The sequence below is a fragment of the Rhopalosiphum maidis genome, chromosome 3 (genome assembly GCF_003676215.2).
Source record: "Rhopalosiphum maidis isolate BTI-1 chromosome 3, ASM367621v3, whole genome shotgun sequence".
NCBI classification, from domain to species: Eukaryota; Metazoa; Arthropoda; class Insecta; order Hemiptera; family Aphididae; genus Rhopalosiphum; species Rhopalosiphum maidis.
Window position 1 is genome coordinate 43,092,241 of NC_040879.1, and position 24,384 is coordinate 43,116,624.

Below are 24,384 nucleotides of genomic sequence, written 5' to 3' on the forward strand. Positions count from 1 at the left end.
CCTCACAGGCTTTTATTGATATTCTAATTTTTAAGCGAGTTACGGGCATTTTAAAGTTTTAATTATAACTATAACTTACTTAAAAATTAAGATATCAATAAAAGCCTATGAGACGCTCTAGATAATATTATTACCTTTAAGTTTCATAATAGGTAAATTGACTCTAATATTAAAGTTAACAGCATAAAATTGATTTTCCTGAACGCAAATATGCTATGTTTTACGTTCGTAAGACGGAGATAACACATGCGGGTATAAAGTCCTCTTAAGAGGTTAATATATTATGTGTTAACTTTATTGTATACCTATTTTATAATTTGACACTAACGGTGCACTAAAAAAAAAAAAAAAAAATTAAAAAAATAAATAAAGTAAGACGGGAGTTTTATTGATGAATAAAAATGTTGTATGCCTTCATATTCATTTGTTAAAAATTATAGATTACTAATAACCAAGCTATGTGATAATATAAAAAAATACCTATATATTATATAAGATCCATAAATTATATACGAATGAATAATTGTGTAGATATTTGAAAGTTCAATAGGTATATATTATTATAATAGACTTACTACGGAAACATTTAGCTCGCATAATAATAATTTTATTTTAGACATTTTTAAGCCATTATAACAGGGACACTGCCGTAGAAAGTTTACTGTAAATGGGTCTAGTGTTTTACACCCTACATTATTACACAGTAGTTTTCAAAAACGTTGCAGATTATTACAAATAAGTGAACTTTACACTTTGGTTCGTTTTAAGTTTTAGAATGCAGTTTATATTGTAAACGGTCGGTAATTTAAATAAACAGTCAATTATTAATCGTTTAGTGTTCGGTAAGTCCTACAATTATTAGAGAAGTACAGAATGTGCATAGCATAAATGGGAAATAACGGATAACCAATTTCGATGAATATTATAGAAAATAATATAATAACAATGCGTAGCTATCGATTCCACTTAAAATACTTTTTCATAATTTTCCAAATATCTCGTGTATACACTCACTTCCAACCATCTTCAGCCTTATCAATATAGTTGATATGTTATTAAAACGGAATGAACAGCTATATATTCGATTTTAAACATAAATAACAAAAACATTTTATTATATTATACGTATTTTATAAATATATATATATATATATCATATAATATTTATATGCACATAATTTTTTACACTAAGACAGCTATTATAGTTACTGAATTTAATTTTTTAGCTTATCTTATCCATGTTTGAAGATTATCTACGAGAAAATGTATTCTAAAAAGTTTGATCAAACCGCATTCACCCCTGGACTTTAAAATTTAATAAAATAGATATTTTATAATAAAAAGTTCATTTTTGTGTAAACAAAATTGATCAAGGTATCTGTTTATATTTTAGCTTAGAATAATGTACTTAAACTATATTATCTTTAAAACATAAACCTTAAGAACTTAAAAACTACTAGTTTGAATTTTGATCTTAGTGCGTACAAATTAAAAAAAAAAAATATCTAATTAACAATTTACAGTAAAAAAAACTGATTCTAATTTTATTATAATATAGACATTTTTGTTTCTACAGGATACTCTTTTTTTAAAATTCAGGATTTAAATCAAATATGTATTATTATAAACACTAAAAGTGAAATAAGCATACTTGGCGAATCACTATTATATAATATTAAATGTATATATTTTATTTTAAATAATAAGAATTCTATTTTTCAATATTTTTTTTTCTATACATATATATATATATATATTTATAATTATGAAGTCCATATCAACAATAAGGTACTTATAATATTATTTTTACTATTTGTTATTTTTAGTATTTATCGAATTTAAGTTTTCAATGGTATTTCTCTTAACTTCATATTTTATAATAACTCGTTAGTATCAACAGTTTTTTAACAATATTTTTAGTATGTATATTTTTTTTTCGTATTTTAAATATTTATTCCAAATTTACAATCATATTGAATAAACTGTTACACATATGTATTATATATTAGCATATTATACTACACTAGTATTATATAGTATGTAGTAGGTATTAGTACGAAATAACTAATAGCATATACTTAACCATAGTTTTGGATATTTAAACCGTGATCCGATGTTTATATACATTAAACTTTGTCGTTTTTTGTGATTTATTTCAAATATACGCTTTAATAATCTTGGTATGTTTAAATTGTAAAAATATATAATAAAACACACGGAATTCTGTAATCACTGTAAAATGAGCAGGGTATTTTATTATAAATTAAAATATGGTTCTTCTAAACTGTACAATATTAAATTATCATATTAACCTCATTACGCATAAATTAGACCCAAGTAAAATGTAATAATTTAAAACTCCGTCCTCATAATATAAATAAATCCCAATTTCAATTCGTCTACTGTACCTAATATATCATTATAGCGTCTAAACTAATCACGTCTATTTATATGACAGTAGTCATTATAATTAGACCAAGGCTTTAATCTATATTATAACTATTAAAAATTAACTACACATATTATATAATAGTTCATTTTAATACTTATTGCTAAATTAATAATTATGTTTAGGTGTAATATGCGCTATTGATGTAGAAGATTATACAAGAACCGAAGCAAGAAACCTAAAGGTATAATCATCGATCATTGAGTATAATTGTATATATATATATATATAAGCCAATTCACCAAGCATATTCACCTATACGAGTACATTATATTTTAAAAAATAATTTACCATATATATAATTATGAAACATGTAATTTGATAAGCAAAAAATATGATTATAATGACAATAAATAATTGATCGAGGTACGAAACTAACAAAATCATGATCACCGTTACGGCGCTACATCATTATATATAATAGTATATACATATAAATATATATTGTTTATTATAGGTGAATAATAAATTACTTTATGATGAATACTTAAACATGTATGATTATTGATTATGCGTGTTATGCATAGTGAACGTTAATATAAAATCAAGAGTGTTATTGAACATTATATTTACTTAAAATAAGTAATATGTAATAATAGTAAAATAAAATAGAATACTATCAAATTAAAGCCGTATTATAAACGTTTTAAATTAAATTATTATTTATAATATATAAATTAATAATTTTAAATTGTCTACATTATTGTCAAAACACAAACTAGTGCCCCCCCCCCCCCGAAAAAAATATGCATTAGTTGAAATTATCAAATAGGTAATTTTAATATTATTATTTTATTAATTCATAATCTAATGCTTGTAATAATGAGTATTTAAGTAATCTAAATACCAAGAAGCTTTTAGCTATTAATAATAAACTAGGGCAAATATAAACCAATTAACTTTTTTTTTAAATAACATAATTGCGTTCTTACTGTATTTGCTATTAAATATATACTTATTATTAGTACTAATGAGTACTTACGAGTACATAATAGTAAAAATTGTTCATCAGCGCTGCAATATTATTCAAGGTGAATATTGTTTATTTCAATCAAAAAATGAATTATTTTTATGTGTCTTTGAGACATCAAAAACATTATAATTATAAATACGAGTAGGTAATCATTTTAACCAATATGTAGTTATATTAATAAAAATTCGTGAAGTTGTCTAATATTTTACGTTGAAATTATTTATATGATTAGAAATAATTATTGTGTTTAGTGTTTATAAAAATGAAAGACATTTTCTATATGTGCATTGGACGTGTATGTTATCAATATATAATTAATATATTATTAATATTAATTTAACCTAACTTTTAGGAATTAATTTATTAAATAATCTGACACTATAAAACGAAATATTTGCAACTACCCTCGCACCAAGAAAATATATATTATATTTAGTATCATATACTTTAAGTATTAACTCATTATAACAACACTTACATCTTACTAATTATTATTAATATTATATTATTTCCATTTTATTTTCAATTTTGTATTGATTGGACTATGAAAACAACTGTAGTTGTAGATACCAAAGTACTTACCTATCTCGGTTTATTTTAAATTAAACACAAATGTTCATTAAACCTCATTGTCAGTGTTTATTTTTATTTTTTATCTTTTGTCACGATATTTTAAATTGAAAATATTACGGAGTTTTACCATAAAATATGAATAAAACGTTCTAATTTACTCGTCGGATAAGTAAAATTGATATTGATATGAAAAACATTAAACGTACGGAAAATTAATTTTCTCGAAACAGTAATGAATTCATTATAACAGGTGGGTAACAAATTAACAGTTGGGTTTTGTTTTTGTCCATAAAACGGATAAAAAAAGATAACGTTTTTACCCGAATTTATCTGAAACATTCATTTGCATTTTCAACCAAACAGTCGTGTATTAAACTTTGTATGTGTGATTTGGAGTAAAATTATACTGAATATATCAATTTATACGTATCGAATTCATAAAACTGATTTGTTTTGTTTAACTGTATTGACCAATACTTGAAAGTAATAAAAAAATTGAATAAAATTGAAAAAAAAAATGGCAGCTACTTGTATCATTCCCTGAATAAGTTTTGTTGAATTTTATGCAGAAAAAGTTACCCGGTTATTGTCTTACCGACCATGAGTGGTGGTAAGTTTTAATGCGATTGATATTTAATGATCCATTTTTATTTGTGCTGGGTAACAATAACATAATCGCTTTGAAATTCAGTGTTAACGTGACATATAGCTTAGAAAAAAAAAATTAAGCGCGAAATTTGCGTGCGTATATAATAAAATGTATTACATAAATTTAAACGAAAACGTAAACTGTTGTTCTATATCCGGTTTTAGGTGACAACAGAACTACCGATTTTGGACAAAACAAGTTGTTTCCAGATGTATCTTGTCATAATAAAAATATTTTTACAGCATTATGAAGAATATTAGGTAAGTATCTTGTATATAAATATATAATAAATATAAATTACATCGGCTATAACAAACGACTCACACATATATAAAAAAAAAAAAAAAAAATTGTGTAACGCTGATTTTAGTGAAAATTATTGACGTAGCCATTGTCAATACCGTTGCTCGAAAATATCACTGAAATTAAAATGTCATGGCTTTTGATGTCAGCAATAATTAAAAATATACAATGCAGTTTTAATAAAATGCGCATTCCGCTTCATCTGAAATCACAGGTATGTATTCTGTTTTTGATACAAAAATTATAAAACGTTTGAAGTTAAAGAACAATAATAATGAAAACAATTTGAAGAAATCAAAACAAAAAGACATAAGATTTCGTTGCAGATAGGAATTTTCGGTTTTACAATGTATACATATATAATATATATATATATATATGTTACTGAAGTATAAAACTAACGTCTACGATATATATATAAGTATATAACTTTAAAAGTCTTTCAGAAGAGAAGTAAATAGTTGTTAGATCAAAAAGAAAATAACACACACGCCTCCAGGTACAAGCTACACACACTCGTGAGAGGTGGTTATAAATAATAATAAACATGTATATACCCACATATATAATACATATATGTGACTACTTGTGAAGGAATGCGTGCGTGCTTGTAGTGATTTATAATATGATATTACGTAAGTATAATGCATTTCGTACAAAATGGTCTGTGACGTGCACGCGGATTTCTATAGGAAATCGTCAAAAATAGCCGCGGCTACATCCTCGTGCGGAATCCCCAAACGCTATAAGTACGTATATTATTTTCCATTATTTATTTATTTATTTTTTTATTTAAGTATACTTAATTTTATAAGCACACGAATTCTTATGATTTGTATGATTTTTTTTTTTTTGTTCTCGACGATTTATCAACGCCGATATCCGAAACAGTAGATTTTGAGTTAGGCATTTAAGGTTTTGTGCATTTCATAATTTTTAAACATTGTCTTAGAATAATAAATACTAAATCTAATATTATCTAATTTATTTTATATTTTTGTAAAAATATTTTTAAGAACTATTGTCCTTAATAGAGGTATATATCATATATATAATAACTCAAAAACCATTACTCAACAATTTTAACTTATTAGGAAAACGTGGTATGAGCATTAATCAACCTACCACTCTAGTATGTTATATTCACAACTCGCAAGGTAATTATTTCAAAATTAATCAGTGAAATATCAACGTGTTTGGATATTTTTGTATTTTCATACTTTTAAGTTATTACAAAGCATTATTTTTGGAAAAGAAGACATTTTTACCGTTATTATTTGAAACGTTTTATAACGACATCGCTCAATTTTAGTTTTATTTTATAAAGCGGAATAGTTTTATAAGGATTTAATTGCGTCATTGAAATCAAATTTTGAACAAATAGTTATAACTACTAATAAATATATATTTAAAATTGTGATGAGTTGAAAGCTGTAGCGTACGCTACAATTTATTTCTTTTACAAAAGTTATACTACTCTTAGAAAATTTAAATACTTACAAGATATAACTATATTAACCAAGATGTCTACCAAGATAATGATAAATATTATGTTCAAAATGTATTATCGTAGATGAAGATTATTTTTATCGATCAAGTTCAAAATATTTTTATTCCACAATTTTTCTATTTCATATTAAAGTTTGAAAACGGGAAAGAAACGAATCTAATTGTACCGTTGAAATGTTGACTAGAGGTAGTATGGTTGAACAGTACCTTAATTTGGTACTAAATTAATTACCGCGTAATCGAAGAAATCTGTTAGCGAGTGCTTATACATTTAACTTAAGAGAATGATGAACATTTTAAAGGTGTAATATTTTACATAGGTAGCTATAACTCAATCAATAAAAGCACTCGACATTTTCTAGATAATATTCTTACGTTTAAATTTGATAATTGTTAAATTTACTCTCTAATATTAAAGCTAACATCACAAAATATTTTCTGATGAATGCCAATTTGCTGTAATGTACGTTAGTAAGACAGAAACAACACATGCATATATAACGTCCTCTTAAGGTGTAAACCATGTTCTATACGGTTAATTTTTTAGCAATCATTTAGAGTCTGTGTAGTAATTTACATTGTTTTATAATATTATGTATATAAACCAGTGAAAACGCGCACTAAAACAATGTTTTTGTGTCGTTTTATCACATTAAAACAATTTAAATTTGACTAAATTTCCCTCGTTTTAAAATGTTTTTCAATCTAATATGTAAAGTATCCATTATAATATGACAGTATATATTATTATATGGATAGCGTCGAGTAGTAGCACCTATGTAAATGATATAGCGATTCGCGTATATGCAATAATAATATTACGCAACAACATACATACACACACACACATATATATATATATATATATTTATATATTGTAATAACTTATTCCAAAGTTTACTTTAACAACTTTTTTACTTCCCGTGGGAGCGCAACCCAAATATTTGTCCAACTCGGGAATATCACACCTTGGAGACATAGGTACTTTTCAATATTACTCGAGTTTCTCGACCACTATACTATTATTTATTCGCTTGCAGTTGGTATACATCAAATATATTATTGGTCAATAAACTGCAGTGCACTAAGACACAACACAAAACACTATATTGCAGGTCACTAAAGTTTTGGTGCTTATAATACAAATGAACGTTATATTATGTACATAGTGGATCATGGGGAATGCCAGTTATCAAAGTAAGAAATCAAATATTTCTGAAAATAATTATTTTACTATGATCAAAATTCTATTGAGAATCAAAGTATCGGCAATATATAATATATTTATTTTATCCTAAGAATAGGTACCGGTATTTAATTATAAAACAATAAATTTGACTGATTCGATCGTAACCAAATCAGATATGTCTTAAAAAATAAAAACGAATTAAGTAGCTAATATACAATTATAATATAATATTATAACTTGTTTGAGTAGAAAAACTCGTTTAATATGTATTTTGGATCAAATTACACATAAACAAGTTAAAATATCGTCAAAATTGTTAATTCGTAATTATTATGTTGTTCTCGGAGTCATATGCTATAAAAAGTTGTAAACAAATAATTCTAGTAAAAAATCATATGGTTATCACGATTTGTCATATACCTATTTTATACTATGATAATATTTATTATTTACTTAATCTAAATTTTAATACAACTCAGAGTGTGATGGTTTTTTTAGGAACATTGGTGACCTGTAATAGGTATGACCATGGCAATTTTACCACTGAAATAATAATACGCGTCTGACTGATGCTCATTAAATACGATAACTACGCTATAATAATAATTAAAGTCCAGTGGTACTTCAATAAACGGGCAATAGGAAGTGTCATAATGTTTTCAAGATGATATGCGAGTAATTCGGACGGATGTAAAACTAATTTTGTTTGGCATTGTACTACGTAATAATAAATCCAGGACGACAACTCTACAGGATTTTCATAATACAATATTCATACAGACATTATTGCGCAATATAATATTATAATATGTATGCCTAACGTTATTATTCGCATATACGGCGGACGGACACTATGCAATAATAATATTATACATTTGTATGCCGAGCGGATCGAGGGGACACAGATTAACCGTACAGGGACATTAAAAAAATATTATCATGTAGGTATTTTTTTTATATTTTCGACTCCTACACACCACCGTACTGTAATGTTTGTTTTGCTGTACACGAAAATAGGTTTTGAGCGCAGGTAAAAATTGCATAATCGGTATAAAAAACTAAAATTGCAATAATAACGTACTTATATTATTACTTTACAATAATTTATTAATACGATTTGTGATACTACGACAACACTATCGGGAAATCCGTTTGAAAATTGTAAACATTTTTGATGGGTAACATCTATTAAAAAAAAAAAAAAAAAAAAAAAGCAAGTACCTAAATCCGAGTTAAAATACATAATATATTAAGTATATTTACTGAAAAATTAATTATATTTCTACACATATTTATAGATTCAAGCACTCGAATAACAGGAAAAATCAGAAATAATTATAAAAAAAAAACTACTCGAAAAACTAATTACACTATATTGATGTGTACAAATCAAGGGCACTCGATAAATCGAATAACAGTGAACTTGGGTATTCGAGGGTCGTCACTGTTTCGAAACGTTTGACGTCTATAATACCTGCACTATTGGCATAGTCGTACCATAGCTGTGGTAATATTATTTTATCGGTATAATAGTGGTATTAATTAACAGAATTGTTATTATTGTGTATAGTGCGTCATTCCAATACATTATATCCAATACCTACGGACTTTCGCGTATAATACGTTACGATATTATAATGAGCAAGACAAGATCATGAAATGATAAATTTACCTAACGATATTATGACGTATGGTATGAGTAAAAACGGCTAATTCATATTTTGAATTTGGACCTTTCGTAATGCTATGCGATGCAATAATCAATTGTATCGAAAAAGTTAATATTTTACACCGTGTAAGTATATAATATAATACACCATATATAGATAAAACATGAATTTTTATTTGATCGATTTCGAGTACTAATGAAAAATACCAATTATTCTAAGCTCCGATCAAGCAAATTTTTCGTAAAATGCTTAAACTTATTATTTTTGTCATAACTATAAATGTATAAACTAATAAACTACTACATTGATACTGTTAACTTATTTTCTATTTTTGCTATTTCATGTGTGCCGTTTATAAACGTAATAAAATTGTCCTTGTTCAACGTTTGAACGTACGTGCCACGTGGCCTACAAATATTATAATTTAATGGTAATAATTGTAAATAATGCATTTTATTATTTAAATATAAAAATTAAAACATACGGAAAATTTATAATTATAGTCATCTCACTTGTAAATATTGTTTTAACCTTGAAAGTTATTTTTTTAGGTGAATCATGATGACCGAAAACTTTTTTCTAAAATACTACATTATTTTTAATGTTATTACGAAACGTTTTATTTTTTTTTAAAAATTCCCAAGCCAGTTATTTAATATTTGTATGCAGTACTGGTAGGCGGTAGCTGGTAGGAAATAACATTTATGTGTGAACTCATCTAACCGTATTAAATATAATCAAATAATTTTTCTCACTGCACTTGAAATCTATTTACAATCAATACCTACCAATAGAAAGAAGTGGAGCATTCGTTCCACTCGGCATATGTATTAGGCACCACTAATTAAATAATTCAGAAAAAATATCATCAACAATATATTTGTATTAAATTCGTTCTATAAAATATAATCTTTACCATAAGAGGTAAAAGTTATCTTAGGTTATATTATTTATTACTGACATCACTCTACTAACATTGTATTAATTATTTTTTAAATAATGATCACGTTGTGTGGTTAAAATGAATGATTATTATTTAATATTTAACCCTTGAAGTTATATTACAAACAGAAATAATTAAATTGTAATAAGACACTCGTCAATAATTATTACAATATTGGTAGTAAGTATACTTCATAAATCAACTTTTAAGTTGACTAGGAATTAAAATTTGGTAAAATATTCAGACATAGCTGGAATATGATAAAGCGATTTTGTTATTGTGCCTACATTGATTTTTCGATACCAAGTGTTTTTATATTCTTATAATGTATCAAAGAAATACGACACATGTCGTATATCTTCTACGGCGTTACTTTAACCGACGTACACGCATAATATTATAACAATATGGTGCAGAGTAAAATAATGTTAAACGCGTGCACGGTATACTAATTTTTGATATATTATTATTATTATTGATTGTACCTCATTTAAATAAAATAGCACTATTACGGAAAATAAAAATAACAATTATCGATAATGGCAATAAATTATAATCTATCTATTATTTATAATAATGGTCTATTATTAGCTGTGCTTGTAATACAGCGTGCGAAAGAGTTGTGTCTTACAAACAAAAGTTTTGTTTGTAATATTAAACATTTTTAGTACGTATTTTATTAAAACGATTGACTTTTTGCGGTGTAAAAAACTAAGGTCTGCATATAGAAATAATATTACACTGTTAATGTCTTAAAATTTTATCTAATTTAATTTTGTTATTTAGAACTGACAATTCTAAGTATTCGGGAAAGTGTTTGTTTAGTATATAAACTTCAACTGTAAACTATGCCTATAAAATGGGCTTGTTTTATATTTATAAGCATTAAATGTTTACGGTTTGAATGTCGATTTGACATTTTAAAATGCAATGTTTTCGATAAAAAATAATTTATAAAATAAAAATGAATTCGAAATTATGGTCTATTACGGTATTTAAAACTTGCCAAAGATTAATGCACTATTAAAAGAATAAATCAGCGTGACCATGTTTAGTAAATCATCAGCTGGCACATAATACTTTTTCTTTAAAATAGGATATAAATTACTTAATGTAGGTACTTTAATATAGAAAACCGAAACACGAAAATCGATCGCAGCTACTTACAAATCGGTTGTATGAGGTCAACGCGCGTACAGACCACGCTCAACCACTATAATATGTTGTCAAAATATTGTACGGACCTATCGTCGATTGCGGACACACAGGTTTTATGTAACTGTGTAAAGCTTTCGAACGAACACAATATATTATAAGAATAAGTTAGCTGCAACGGCCGAAGCAATTATATTTATGTTCTACTACTGCAGTCTGCAGGCACACGCAATAAGGATTTTTGTGTGGGTGTCACGCGATAATATAACATTATCATGGGACACTGCCGTCGGCGAATACCCCACTGCATCACATTATTATTATTATTATTATTTTACGGCCACTGCGTTTTGTGGCAGGTACCATTAACACGTGTAACTAAACGTAACTGGCTCCCCGGGTCGACGTAGGCACGCAAAAATTAAAACTTTACTATAAACCGACTAAACAATAATAAAAAAAAAAAAAACCCCAAAGCCGAGTATCATATTATATATATTTTTATTGCAATATCACATACATGCACTTGCTGAGTATATAGGTATATTATAGAACACACCGCCACAGCAGACGACTATATTATTATTTGTGCGGGTTTTTATTTCCTAAGTCTATATTTATTTTGTCTACAGTGATCGCGCGTGTCGAAGTCCCAAATATTATGAATAAAAAATGATATTATTATTGTTGTCGTTGTCGTTGCTGTTGTTGTTATTATTATTATTATTACATATGCGACAGAGCTGCTGTGGGACCGAATCGAGTATGTGCGGTAAACGGCGATCCCGGTCGTCGCAGGTCACAGGTGTGCGCGCGCGTGTGGTATACTACAGCAATAGGTTAGGTATCCGCGGCGATAGGCAGTAATAAGTGAACATTTTTTTTTTTTTTTTTTTTATGGATAAAATACGATAACGAAATCCGATGACGCGTTCAGATCGCATTGAAAGTCGGAAAAGTATTATAAGAATAATATTTTATGATAATAATATAAATATATAAATATATATCTGAATATAATAATAATATAATATTATATTGATATTATATACCGATAGTCGTAGATTCGTCAGGCTTTTTCGAGATCACGCGTACCCACACGTACTCCGATAATATATTCGTTACTAGAGAATAAAATATAATAATATTAATACACAAAACGCGTTCGTGCTATGGGAATAATAACATTAAAGTGAATTATGTTTAATGTGATCACTGATTTATATGAATTGAATCAACCATTTGTCGGAATCAAAAATGTAAATTTTTAACCAAATCATAGATTATTATGAAAATAAATTACAGTGTAATCAACTGTCGATAGTTTATTTTCTTTTTCGCTGATTTTTCGTTTCGCTAATGCTCATCAATATTATGTGTCGTATTGTAATCATTATTATTATAATAATTTGGTGTATGATAATAACGTATATAATAAGAAGGGTTTATTACAAAAATAATAAGTTTAACGGAATCATATACGGTTGATATAATAAAAATCACTTTTACCAATGTGACCACATGGAAATTTTCAGGATTAAATATAACTGTACATAAATTTATAATATGTTACCATAAAATTTGGTAATAGGTAAATAAACGAATGTAGTCGGTAGGCAACGATAATATAAATTCCGAATCCGGGGTAAAGGAATTTATTACGTCAATTGATTTGGTCACTGACGTGGAAAAAGGCAAAGATGTTAAAAATCAGAAATATCGATTCATTGAATGTATATTAATTTATTCAAAATATTTAATGTAAAACAATATTGAGGAAACTAATCATCTTTAATAAAATAATAGTATTATTAACAAACACACGCTATGCAGTTAGTGAATATTTTTATTTGTATATAATTATATTACAGTTTTTAAAATTGGTTAGGACGTGTTTAGATAAATTAATTCCTGGTTAAACATATACTAAATTATTATTAACAGCAAAATGACGCAATGATGCTGAAATCAAATATGTTAATTAAATAATTTAATACATTTACAAAACCGGATTTATACTAATAATATATTTATAATATGGCTGCATGGCGTAGTGGTGTGGCGTAGAGTCTGGATGCATTCGCCAAATAGTGCTGTGGTCAAACATAGTCCGATGTTGCGATATCTCGGATGGGCGGTCACCAGAGTTTTTGGCGACAAAGCCATGTCCTATGCATGTACAACACGTGTTCCAAAAAACCTACAATACTATAATACGAGGGTGGTTCAAATATGATCGAGACAAATGCTGTAACATGTTTATTTATTATCGAAAAAGTTTACAAAAAATCACATTTTTTCTAGGTAATTCCCCTCAATATTTATACATTTTGTCCACCTTTCCGGAAGTTTTTTGATGCCGGTATCGAACAATTCCTTGGGCAACTCGGACAGCCATGTGCGCACGAACCCCTCTACCTCGTCGTCGGTGTTGAACTTTTGACCTCCGAGGGCCTCTTTCAGTGGTCCAAACATATGGTAGTCGCAGGGCGATAAATCCGGACTGTAGGGGGGATGTTCCAGTACCTTCCACCCCAATTTCGATATTGTATCGAGCGTGAGACGCGCGGTATGAGGGCGCGCGTTATCCTGGAGAAGAATCGCACTTCGTGCTGGAATGCTCCTCCGTTTCGACCGATAAGCGGGTTTCACGTGTGTTTTCAGAAGGTTAGAGTAGTATACAGCATTAATGGTACGTTGAGTGCGCAGGAAATCGACGTACAGCACGCCCTGCCGGTCCCAGAACACAGTACACATTACCTTACCCGCGGACCAGGTTTTCTTCGCTTTGACTGGCGCCCCTTCCTCCTTCTTCCTCCACTCTTTACTTGACACCTTGGTTTCGGGAGTGTAATAATGTACCCATGTTTCGTCTGTAGTGAAGATTTGCGTTAAAAAATCGTCCCCCTCCGCCTCGTATCGCGTCAGTAAGCGGCGACAAACTTCCAACCGCGTGAATTTTTGCTCAAAGTTCAACAGTTTAGGAACCCATCGCGCCGTTATTTTGCGATATTGAAGATGTTCGTGGATGATAGACTCTACACTACCAATACTGATGCCGACTTCAGCCGAAATGTCTCGAACATTCATCCTACGGTCCTCCAAAATGAGTTGTTCTACGCGGCGAATGTTGTCTGGTGTGACGCTGGTTCGCGGTCGACGATCATGTGGCTCATTCTCGACGGTTTTGCGGCCATCCTTGAATGCTTTGGCCCATTTAAACACGCCAGCCCTACTCAGGCACTCACTACCGAACTGCTTTTGCAAACGCACAAAAATATCCGTGTTTTTAACGTCTTCTCCCACTAAAAAACGAATGATAATACGTTGCGCAACGGCAGTCGGCACTTGACGTTCACTCATGGTCGTAGCACACGCGTGAAACACGTGCTCCGACGAAAACTATGCCACACTGTTTGTAAGAGACCCAGCTATCACATAATTAAGCCACTACCGTCGAAACATACATGCGGGCCATCTACAGCGTTTGTCTCGATCATATTTGAACCACCCTCGTACCTTACAGGGCTACATAAACGGTCGGCAACTAGCAGACCGAGGAAAGCAGAAAACTGGACCGTCAAAATATCTTGATTACGTTGTGTAATTAATTTACTATAAAAATTTGACTAAAAAAAATTTTTTTCCAGGCCTCATTTATTTATTATTTAAATCTTCCGGACTCCGAAAGAAATTACTTGCCGAACTCTGCCCTGCAGTAACAAACATGAAACCAAAAATCCCACAGTTGATGGCTCGAGTTGTCAGAGTTTAACTAGGAAAAAAAATATGTGATACATACACAAATATTGATAAAATTTCTAGATATCCAACATTGGCTAACGTCACCAAGAACTTTTGACCACGACAAGAAAATAACAACAATTCCGAAATCATCATCTTTTTTTATCGGTAACACGTTATTATATACATTCTTCTGATACGGTATTTATAATAATATATTATACACATTTTATACCCTCCATTATGCCCACATCCTTTAAATCAAAACACTCATTAATTTAGTCATTGTTTAAAAAACAACCATTGTTCAGTGAACGTTAAAAACAGTACCGTTGAATGTTTTTCCGATCATTTCCATTCAATAGTAATTAATGGATAAACGTAAAACACAACCGATTTTAGAGTAGTTTAATCGACGGTCGATTATTTTCGACTTTTTTTCAAGCAGAAGCACTTTATCAGGGTTGATCAAACACAATAGTATATTTTTATAACATATGTCACTACAATTACCTGCATTAAACTGGACGTTATTGGTATTTTATTTTCTCATAAAACATTTTATGAGAGATACTTTTGACGTACAAGCTTTTTGTTTTGGCTTTTCAAGGCTCATGCTATTTGGTGCATGTTTACGTACAAGTATTAGTTTTTACAACACTATAGTAGTTTTTAAATGTATATAATCAACTAAATAAACCATCATTTAGATATATATGTCGAATGAAAACAAATTGAATACGTCATATTTATTTAGATCTCACGACTGACACAAATCAATAACAATAAGTAACATTTTCCGAAAAAAAAAAGAAAATAAACGTAAGTCTTGATTTCATAAAATGATCACAAAAATAAAAATATTGTACAACTCATCGTTAGCGTCGGAATACAACCAGTTTAAACGATAGACGGGTACGTGTGAAATGGGCCTAAATACAATATCTTATAAACACAATATAGTTCTCATGTCACAAAAATTGAAAACATTGTAAATGTACCTATTTTAAGTGAGTAATTCTTTTAAATTTAAATAATATATATTATTTCAAACGTAATTTGTTGTGTTTTTAAAATTGTTCAATTATACTAATAACGAAAAACAATATATTAAACATATTTTAAAGTAGGAGCCGGTCGAGTATTAAGAGTGAACATGCAACTCAAAAGCATTAATATAATAATTGTTGGGAACAATTTTCCTTTTTGATCTACTAAATTTTCAAAAGTCTGCCAACTAACAGGCGTATAATAATGTTTTAATTAAATGTTCGTTAATTCTATAATTAAATTATATTTTCACAATTCGTAGAAGTTTATAATACTACAACACCGGTACCTGAATAATTTTCATGTGTTAGGCATTGTTTATTTAAGTGCTTATTTAATTTAAAGAATGAGTGGTTTAAATAATTTTATTCTCTATATTATGTAAAATTACAATGTACGCCGTTGTTTAATGATGTTTACACCCCGTAAACATATCTGTTATCGTATAAAATGCATTTATCGTGTACAGTATAACATTATCAATCAACGATATTTCATCGCGGATACAATATTTTAAAACGCAATGAGCACTGGTTATGTATAAATAACATTATCGGCCAATAATTAACATTGTGCCTGTACTGAGTGGACGACGTTATTGTGAAATCACACGTATTATTTCTGTAATAAATCACGTTGTGTATAGTAATGATAAAGGATAAAAGTGGAAAAAAATAAACAAATGGGCATATCATATTATTTCGAAACATTCCGTGAACAATATTTCATAATATTATATTTGTATATACCATATGTAAATACATCTATGTAATATATTTAAATAATTTATTCAAAAAGTATTCGTTTCTATGAAAATTGAAAAATGTTTGATCTTTTCATTGACTCAACTAACGAATAGTATACACTTGTGACAAAAAAATATTCATTCAATACCTATTCAATTATCAAATGTCAGCAACTAATGAAAAAAATGAACATGCGTTAATTCAACGTTCAGAAATTGGATATACAGCTTTAAAAGCTAATAGTTAAATACATTTAACTATTAAAGTTTAAACGGAAAATTTGGAGAACATAATAACTTAGCATAATATGGTCACGTTTTAATATTATAAAATGCAGTATTTGTTATTTGTATATTATTTAAATTTTTATGTTAAAAATATATTATATTTATTTTCTACACTACTATTTCGCTAATATACATGTAGACATAAAGTTGTTACTAATTAATTTTATTTTTTTATCAAGCATATTTATACATTTTTGGTGCATATTTTCCTTGAATTTGAACGCATGCATATTTAATATTATGTTATTTGGTATTTAGTAAATACTATTTACACTTAATCAGTCAAGCATTTAGTCAATAACCGAAACTTAGAATCTACTATATTATGTGTTATCCGATATTATAATGTAATGTATTTTCAAAAAGCTTTCTATAATTATGTGTACAACTGCATAGTTGTACGGCTTACATACTCGTATGGAGATTTGGTTAATTCGTATAATGGGTTTGATGAAGTTTTCTTGGAATGCTTTTTTTTTTTTTTTAATTGCTTCCTATATAATAAAAATTTAAAATAAATATATAAATTTAAAAAAAAATCTTCAGAATGTTATTATAATTTAAAAAGCTTTCAAATTAAAATACAGTTAATATAACGTAATACAATGCAGTACACGGCATATTATTAAGTATTATGGTCGAGAATAGGACTTTATTGTTTAAAGAAAATTCAAAATACCAACTTACACAAAATATTTGCGAGTGCAGCGGAATTTCGTTTTATCGATGTAAAAGCATATATTTTTGTTTATTCATTGCGTTTTAAAAATAACTCAAAATTCATTAATTGGTAAATTATATTATAATAGATTAGATTAAAATTCAGTTGCAAAAAACTTATTTCTCGGACATAATATATTTTATACGTTATTATAACGATTTGATGTTTAAAATCCGATTGATCTATTTTATTTGGTGTATATGATATTATGCATTTAAAACCGAAAATATCAAAATATTTTCTACTCGGGTCCCGCTCCAAGAATTATAATAGTTGTTATTATTTCCAAATACATATTAGATATCGCTCGTTCTGATATGACAGTATATTATAATATGATAATGTGCACCCGACATTCGAATCCGGTAGATTAATCTTGCCGGCCGTTGAAATGTTGATTACCCGTTTTACTAAGCGTTTAATACGTTTTTCCCGTGAATCAGGTATGCCAGACATTTTTTTTTTGCTCTTTATTTTCACATAATAATTATGTAAATTATTTACCAATGATCCTGGTGGCTGCGGATCGAAAAAAAGAATTAAAGGCCACGTGTTGGCAGCTGTGATTTAGTGATTTCACTCCTTTTAGTTCAATCTGCACGCTGGGATTTCCGGAGGAAAAAAATCAACCTAAAGGATTTCAAGGTGAAGGCTGTTATATTATTATGTATTTACATCAACACAGAATGTGGGTTTTATTCTTTTTAAAGAATAAACGATGTGTGAAACAGCCCCCTTTCGAATAGGGAGTATTATTTTCTTTTTTATTCAATATAGACCGCTATTTGATTCATGCGAATCATAGATATTTTTTTTTATCATAGGAACGTGTGGTATTGTGGATTTTGTACATTGTAGAATTTTTTTTATCTATCCACACTAATAACAAATTACGTAAACAAAAAAAGGTCACATTTTTATTTCAAAAATTAATAATTGTTAAAATATCGATTTAGCGATAAGTATAATACTATAAAACTTATGTACTTTGCGGTGTTTCGAATTTGCAATTACAGTACAAAATAAATTATAATTATTATTATGATTAATATATTTAATACATTATTATTAATCCATCGTGGTCACCGTTCGTAGACATTTCAGAAATACCCTATTTCAATATACGGTTTTGATTTGCACCCCGTAGAACAACTTACATAAAATAAAATAATACTCTGGTCACACTACTTTGATGTGTTGCTGTAGTAAAAAAACAGTTTATATATTATCTATTTGTTATGGTAATTCGATTTTTGTTTATGATTCACCCGTTAAACACAATATCTACAATTTTACACATTTAGGATTAAACACCGAAGAAAACCATTTTAGTTCAAGCTTAAACATTACTGATTATTGGTTAACACTGCGGAACATGTCTGAAACGCCAATTGACAATGAAACGAGTGAGGAAACTAACGATTTCACGACAGAAGCTGATACGTCTACGTACAACGATTACCATCCGGACGAAGAAGAAGAACTACAACGGAAATATTTAAACATGATAAAAATGTGCAATGTGCCAGGTGTTAAAAATTTATTGGATAAAAACAGTGGCTTTGACGTGAATTGTAAAAATTATCAGGGCATAACTGGTTTGAATTTGGCTATCGAAGTCAACTGCGAGCCGATGATCGATCTCCTGTTGTCATGGCCCGATCTCGAAATCGGAGATTCTCTGATGCGCGCCATCCGTCACAATCGTAGTCAAATCGTAATCAAGCTTTTGGATCTCCTTCAATCGAAAAGCCCGGAAAGCGCCGAATTGGGGTACGAGCATTCCACAGAATTTCCACGATACCTCACGCCGATCATGTTGGCAGCCCAGTGCGGACATTATCAAATCATCAGCCTGTTGTTAAAACGTGGCCATACAATACCAATACCACACAAAGCCAGGTGTTTGTGCAAAAAGGTCAGTAGCATTTCCTTTTTGTAAGTGTAAGTCGTTAATGTTTTTCATAGTGCCACTTGTGTTTTACTTTTAACAATTTGGATATATTTAACGCATAGTTCTCTCTTTCAATATAAATATGGTATTGAAATAACAATAGTCTGACGATAGGTATGCAAGTCGTTGGCGCAGCTCAACAACGGCCTCGAGGCATCCGAACTGAAACTTTCCGTGTTCCGGGCGCTGGCCAATCCGTTTTACATATACCTGACATCGGAAGACCCTATCCTAACCGCATTCCAGCTGAGCAAGGAGCTCCAGGAGCATGGAAACGTGAACCGACTGTTCAAGTCAGATTACGAGTCACTAAACCTTCAGACCAGGCTTTTTGCGGTCGACCTGATCGGGCTGTGCCGGTCATCAGCCGAGGTGAAGTTGATACTGACCCGGAAGGAGGGATGCAACTTCTTCGGGTCGTTCCCCTACCGCAGGCTGGTGATGGCCATGGACCTGAAGCAAAAGGAGTTCGTGGCTCACGGAAGCGTGCAGCAGATCCTGGAAGTGGCGTGGGCGGGCAACTGGTACGAGTGGCGAGACCGCGGGAATACGTACGGGGCCTTCACCGTTCTGGCCCGAGTGCCCCTGCTCCTGTGGATCGTCGTTCTGCACCTGTTTGCGCCGTATTCAAAGAGCGGCGAATACTACTCGTTGCCGGTGAACAGGATGATCAACTATCTGGCGTCGTACGCCGTATTCTTGGTGGTGCTGACGTGGGCCAACAACTTGGACAAGACGGCAGTCGAGTGCACCGACGACCGACTGGGCCTAGTGCTCTGCATGATCATCGTGCTATACACCGCCATGTTCATGGTGCGCACCGTTAAGCTCGTCATCGTGCAGGGCCCCCGGCGGTTCTTCAGCATGCTGTGGAACGTATACGACTGCGTCATGCTGTGCATGCTGGCCGCCACGGCCGTGTGCTGGTGGATGTCGTACGTAAACCCACGCGACCCACCTATCGAGCGCAAGTACTGGCCGTCATCGGACCCGACGCTAGTCGGCGAAGGACTGCTGGCCGTGGTCACGGTCATGTCGTTCCTGCGGCTGCTGTTTCTGTGCCAACTCAGCTACTCGCTGGGCCCGCTACAGGTGTCTCTGGGCAAGATGACCACGGACTTCGCTCGGCTAGCCGCCGTGTTCGGCATCATCATCGTGGCGTTTACCGCGGGCCTGTGCCGATTCTACCAGTACTACGAAGGTATGACGCACGTCGACCCGGACACAGGTTATGAAACCAAGCAGGACGAATCGTTCGTCAACGTATACTCGACGCTCAAGACACTCTTCTGGGGCGTGTTCTGCATGACCTCATCTACCGCCGGCACGGTGGTCATTGAGAACGCGGCCGCCGACGACGGGGAGAAAGCAGCGCCCGTCTACAACCACTACGTCACGCAGGCCGTAGGTACGCTTCTCTATTCCGTTTTCCAGACGCTATCCGTGATCGTCACGCTCAACATGCTCATCGCTACCATGACCAACACATTCCAGCGGGTCACCGGTAATTCGTACGTAGAATGGGTGTTCGGCCGGACGGAAGTGTTTCTGTCGTTCTCCATGCACAGCACTCTACCACCACCGCTCAACATACTGCCGTCCGTCCACTGCGTAGTGGAAGTGTTCGCGTACCTGACGAATTGCTGCAAGGCCAGCTCCGTGGGCTTTGTCAATATGATTTCGTCCAAGAAATATCATGCCGACTCTTATCCGGACAACGCTTTCCGGGAGCTGATGCACAAGCTCAGCCGACGGTACTTTCGGCACAGGCAGCGGCCCACCGACGTCAGGATGTGCTTTCCGGCCTGCGGTTGACGGTACTTCTTACTTAATCTCTTTATATATAATATATTATATACACGATTTTCAATATAGGTTTCCTGCAACGGCGGCAGCCGATGGTCCGTTCGTTGGTGTTTGTCATCTTGGTTTGAAGATTATCACACGAGAAGACGCGAACACTACAATGGTCGAAAAACCTCGGTCGCCGACGTTGTTGGTAATAAATTATACTATACTTTATTATGTAATAATTTTAATTTTGTACACTTATGCAATTAAATGTATTTATGTGTTGTTATCTGATATCGAATCGTTATTGAATTATCCCATGTGACATGTTAAACATCAGCACATACTTTTATAGGGAAACGCGTTTATACATTGTTTAATTTCATGTACACTTTGTAGTAGGCATGTAGGTAATGGTCATTATTTTGTAATTACACCGATCAAACTAAAAAGCAATAATATTTTTGAATCTGTTTATTTTTCAAATCTGTTTTCATAAGTCTTATGCCCGATAACTAGTAAATATATCAATTGGTATAACGGGAAATGTGTGTGATGCGTGCATACTTTAGACGAAAAGATAAAATATTGTTATTGTTTTGTTGTGACCAGTTTACTATAGTAAAAAGTGTATGAAGTTATGCGTTAGATAGATTATGAATGTGAATGCATACTAATGTTCATTTATTAAAAAATAATTTTTACCTACTGCATTATTTCTAACAAAACCACACCAGTTTATACGAACGTATTCAACATCGTATCTATAAGTTATACATAACAAACTCCCTAAATCGGACTACTCGTGTTTACAATCCCATTAAGTACTTCCAGGTAGCAATAGTTAATGTGTTTTGATGTAGCACTATGACAGCAGCTCTCTAGCCCATGTCCGAAGGATTCAACCACAAAAGGGTCACCGTGTTAGCAGTAACACCAAATTACATGTATTTTATCATTTAGTCCTAACGCACCTTCACGACAGTAATAAAACATTACTTAAGCTGGTGTTTTTATCTTAATTAAATATTTTATTTTCTTAAAATAAAATTACACTGTTATTCAACACTAAAATATTTCCCTTAAACTTTTGTATCGATTAAACTACTGAACTAGTATAGACTTTTCATAAATTAACAACAGAGAATTTTTTCTAAAGCCGGCGGCAATAATGTTATTTCCTCAAAAAATGGTGGATATGCTTATTTCCACTCTGATAAGATATCATGGTAATTCTACGATATGATTCCATCTGTTTATTCATAGAAAACAACTGTTGGTTATTAAATAAACTAGATTTCAGATTCTTGAAAAATTATCAATATTTACATAATATTTCTATTACTGGGACCAAAACGTCCAAAACTAATAATTATCAAAGTACTTAAAATATATCTGCACGTCAGCAACGTTAGGATACAAATTAACAAAAATGTAGTCATAACGATTTTGAAGTAAAATAATGCTGTTATATTACTAAATCATCGACACAAAACGTGACCTTACATCTGAAACTAAACGACGTGTGAAACAGCACACTTTTGAGTAGTAATTTTATTTTTTTTTTACTTAACACAGTTTAAACGAATTGTACAGATTTTTTTTTACCACACGCATGATTATGGTTGTTTTTTTTTCTTCGTAATCGTATAAAGGCTTAGGTACGTGATCGGCGCTAATGTGCCTGTATATTTGTGCGTGTTTGGCCTTTATACTATAGACATTACTGTAACCGTTAAAATATTATTAGAATCAAACCCATTGAAAATCTTGATTAGGTAATTTACTTAAAAAAATAAAAAAATAATCTTATATAATAATCTTCTAATGATAAAATTAAATACCTATTACTCAAATAATATGTGTTATTATAAACCGTGAAATAGACTAACAGCTGCATTCATTTTTATGGATTTCATTTCTATATATATAATATATTACAACCCATTATAACACTTTATTCGACGCATTATAATATTAGTAAAATAATATTATTGTAATGGTAGGATAAACCCGAACGATAACACGACTATAATATTATTATAAATCAAATCATTTACAAAATATGCTGTAATCGGTATCGCGTGTATTATAATATTATATATTATATAATCTATATATCTCATACCGGAATCTCGATGTATGACGTGATATTTTCCTGGGATCCAACGACGAAATTTTCATAATTTCTTACCTGTAACAAAAAAAAAAAAATATATCACTATCAATTCAATTGACGTTTTAATATTTTAACTTGACATATCCCAAGTCTAATATATTAGTCGTATTATTAAGTTTTAAAACTGAGTTATTTTATTTTTAATGGACTTTTTTTTATATATATTCTTCATAAACATCCAAGAAAAAATTCACTAGAGAAAAACCCATAATTGTTTGAAATGTTTGAATGTTTGTTTTTAGATGACTATATAATTTAAGACAATTTAAAAAATCATGGAACAAAACAAGATTATAATAAATGTGATTTAAATTAATTTTTTTCTTTATATTTTTAATAAACCATTTAAACGAAAATGTTTATATACATAATATGTAGGCACCTCACAATATAGATGAACTAAATTGTATTTTTTTCAAATTAGACTATACATAAATGTGTTTATCAACAATTGGGTAATAAAATATATAATATAATATAATTTATTTAAAGATAAATT

General features: G+C 30.6%; 1 protein-coding gene across 5 annotated transcripts in view; it reads right to left on the bottom strand.

Annotated features, from left to right (window-relative positions):
* LOC113557091 (RNA pseudouridylate synthase domain-containing protein 2-like) overlaps positions 1 to 24,384 on the bottom strand; it is a 409,393-nt gene that overhangs the window by 76,468 nt on the left and 308,541 nt on the right. For 4 of the 5 annotated variants that reach the window (XM_026962399.2, XM_026962398.2, XM_028188633.1 and 1 more), the window contains one exon: positions 23,835 to 23,900. The exons of the other annotated variant lie outside the window; for it this stretch is intronic. In XM_026962399.2, coding sequence (XP_026818200.1) covers positions 23,835 to 23,900 — 66 coding nt within the window. The remainder of the gene's footprint in view (positions 1 to 23,834; positions 23,901 to 24,384) is intronic. 5 annotated transcript variants of the gene reach the window in all.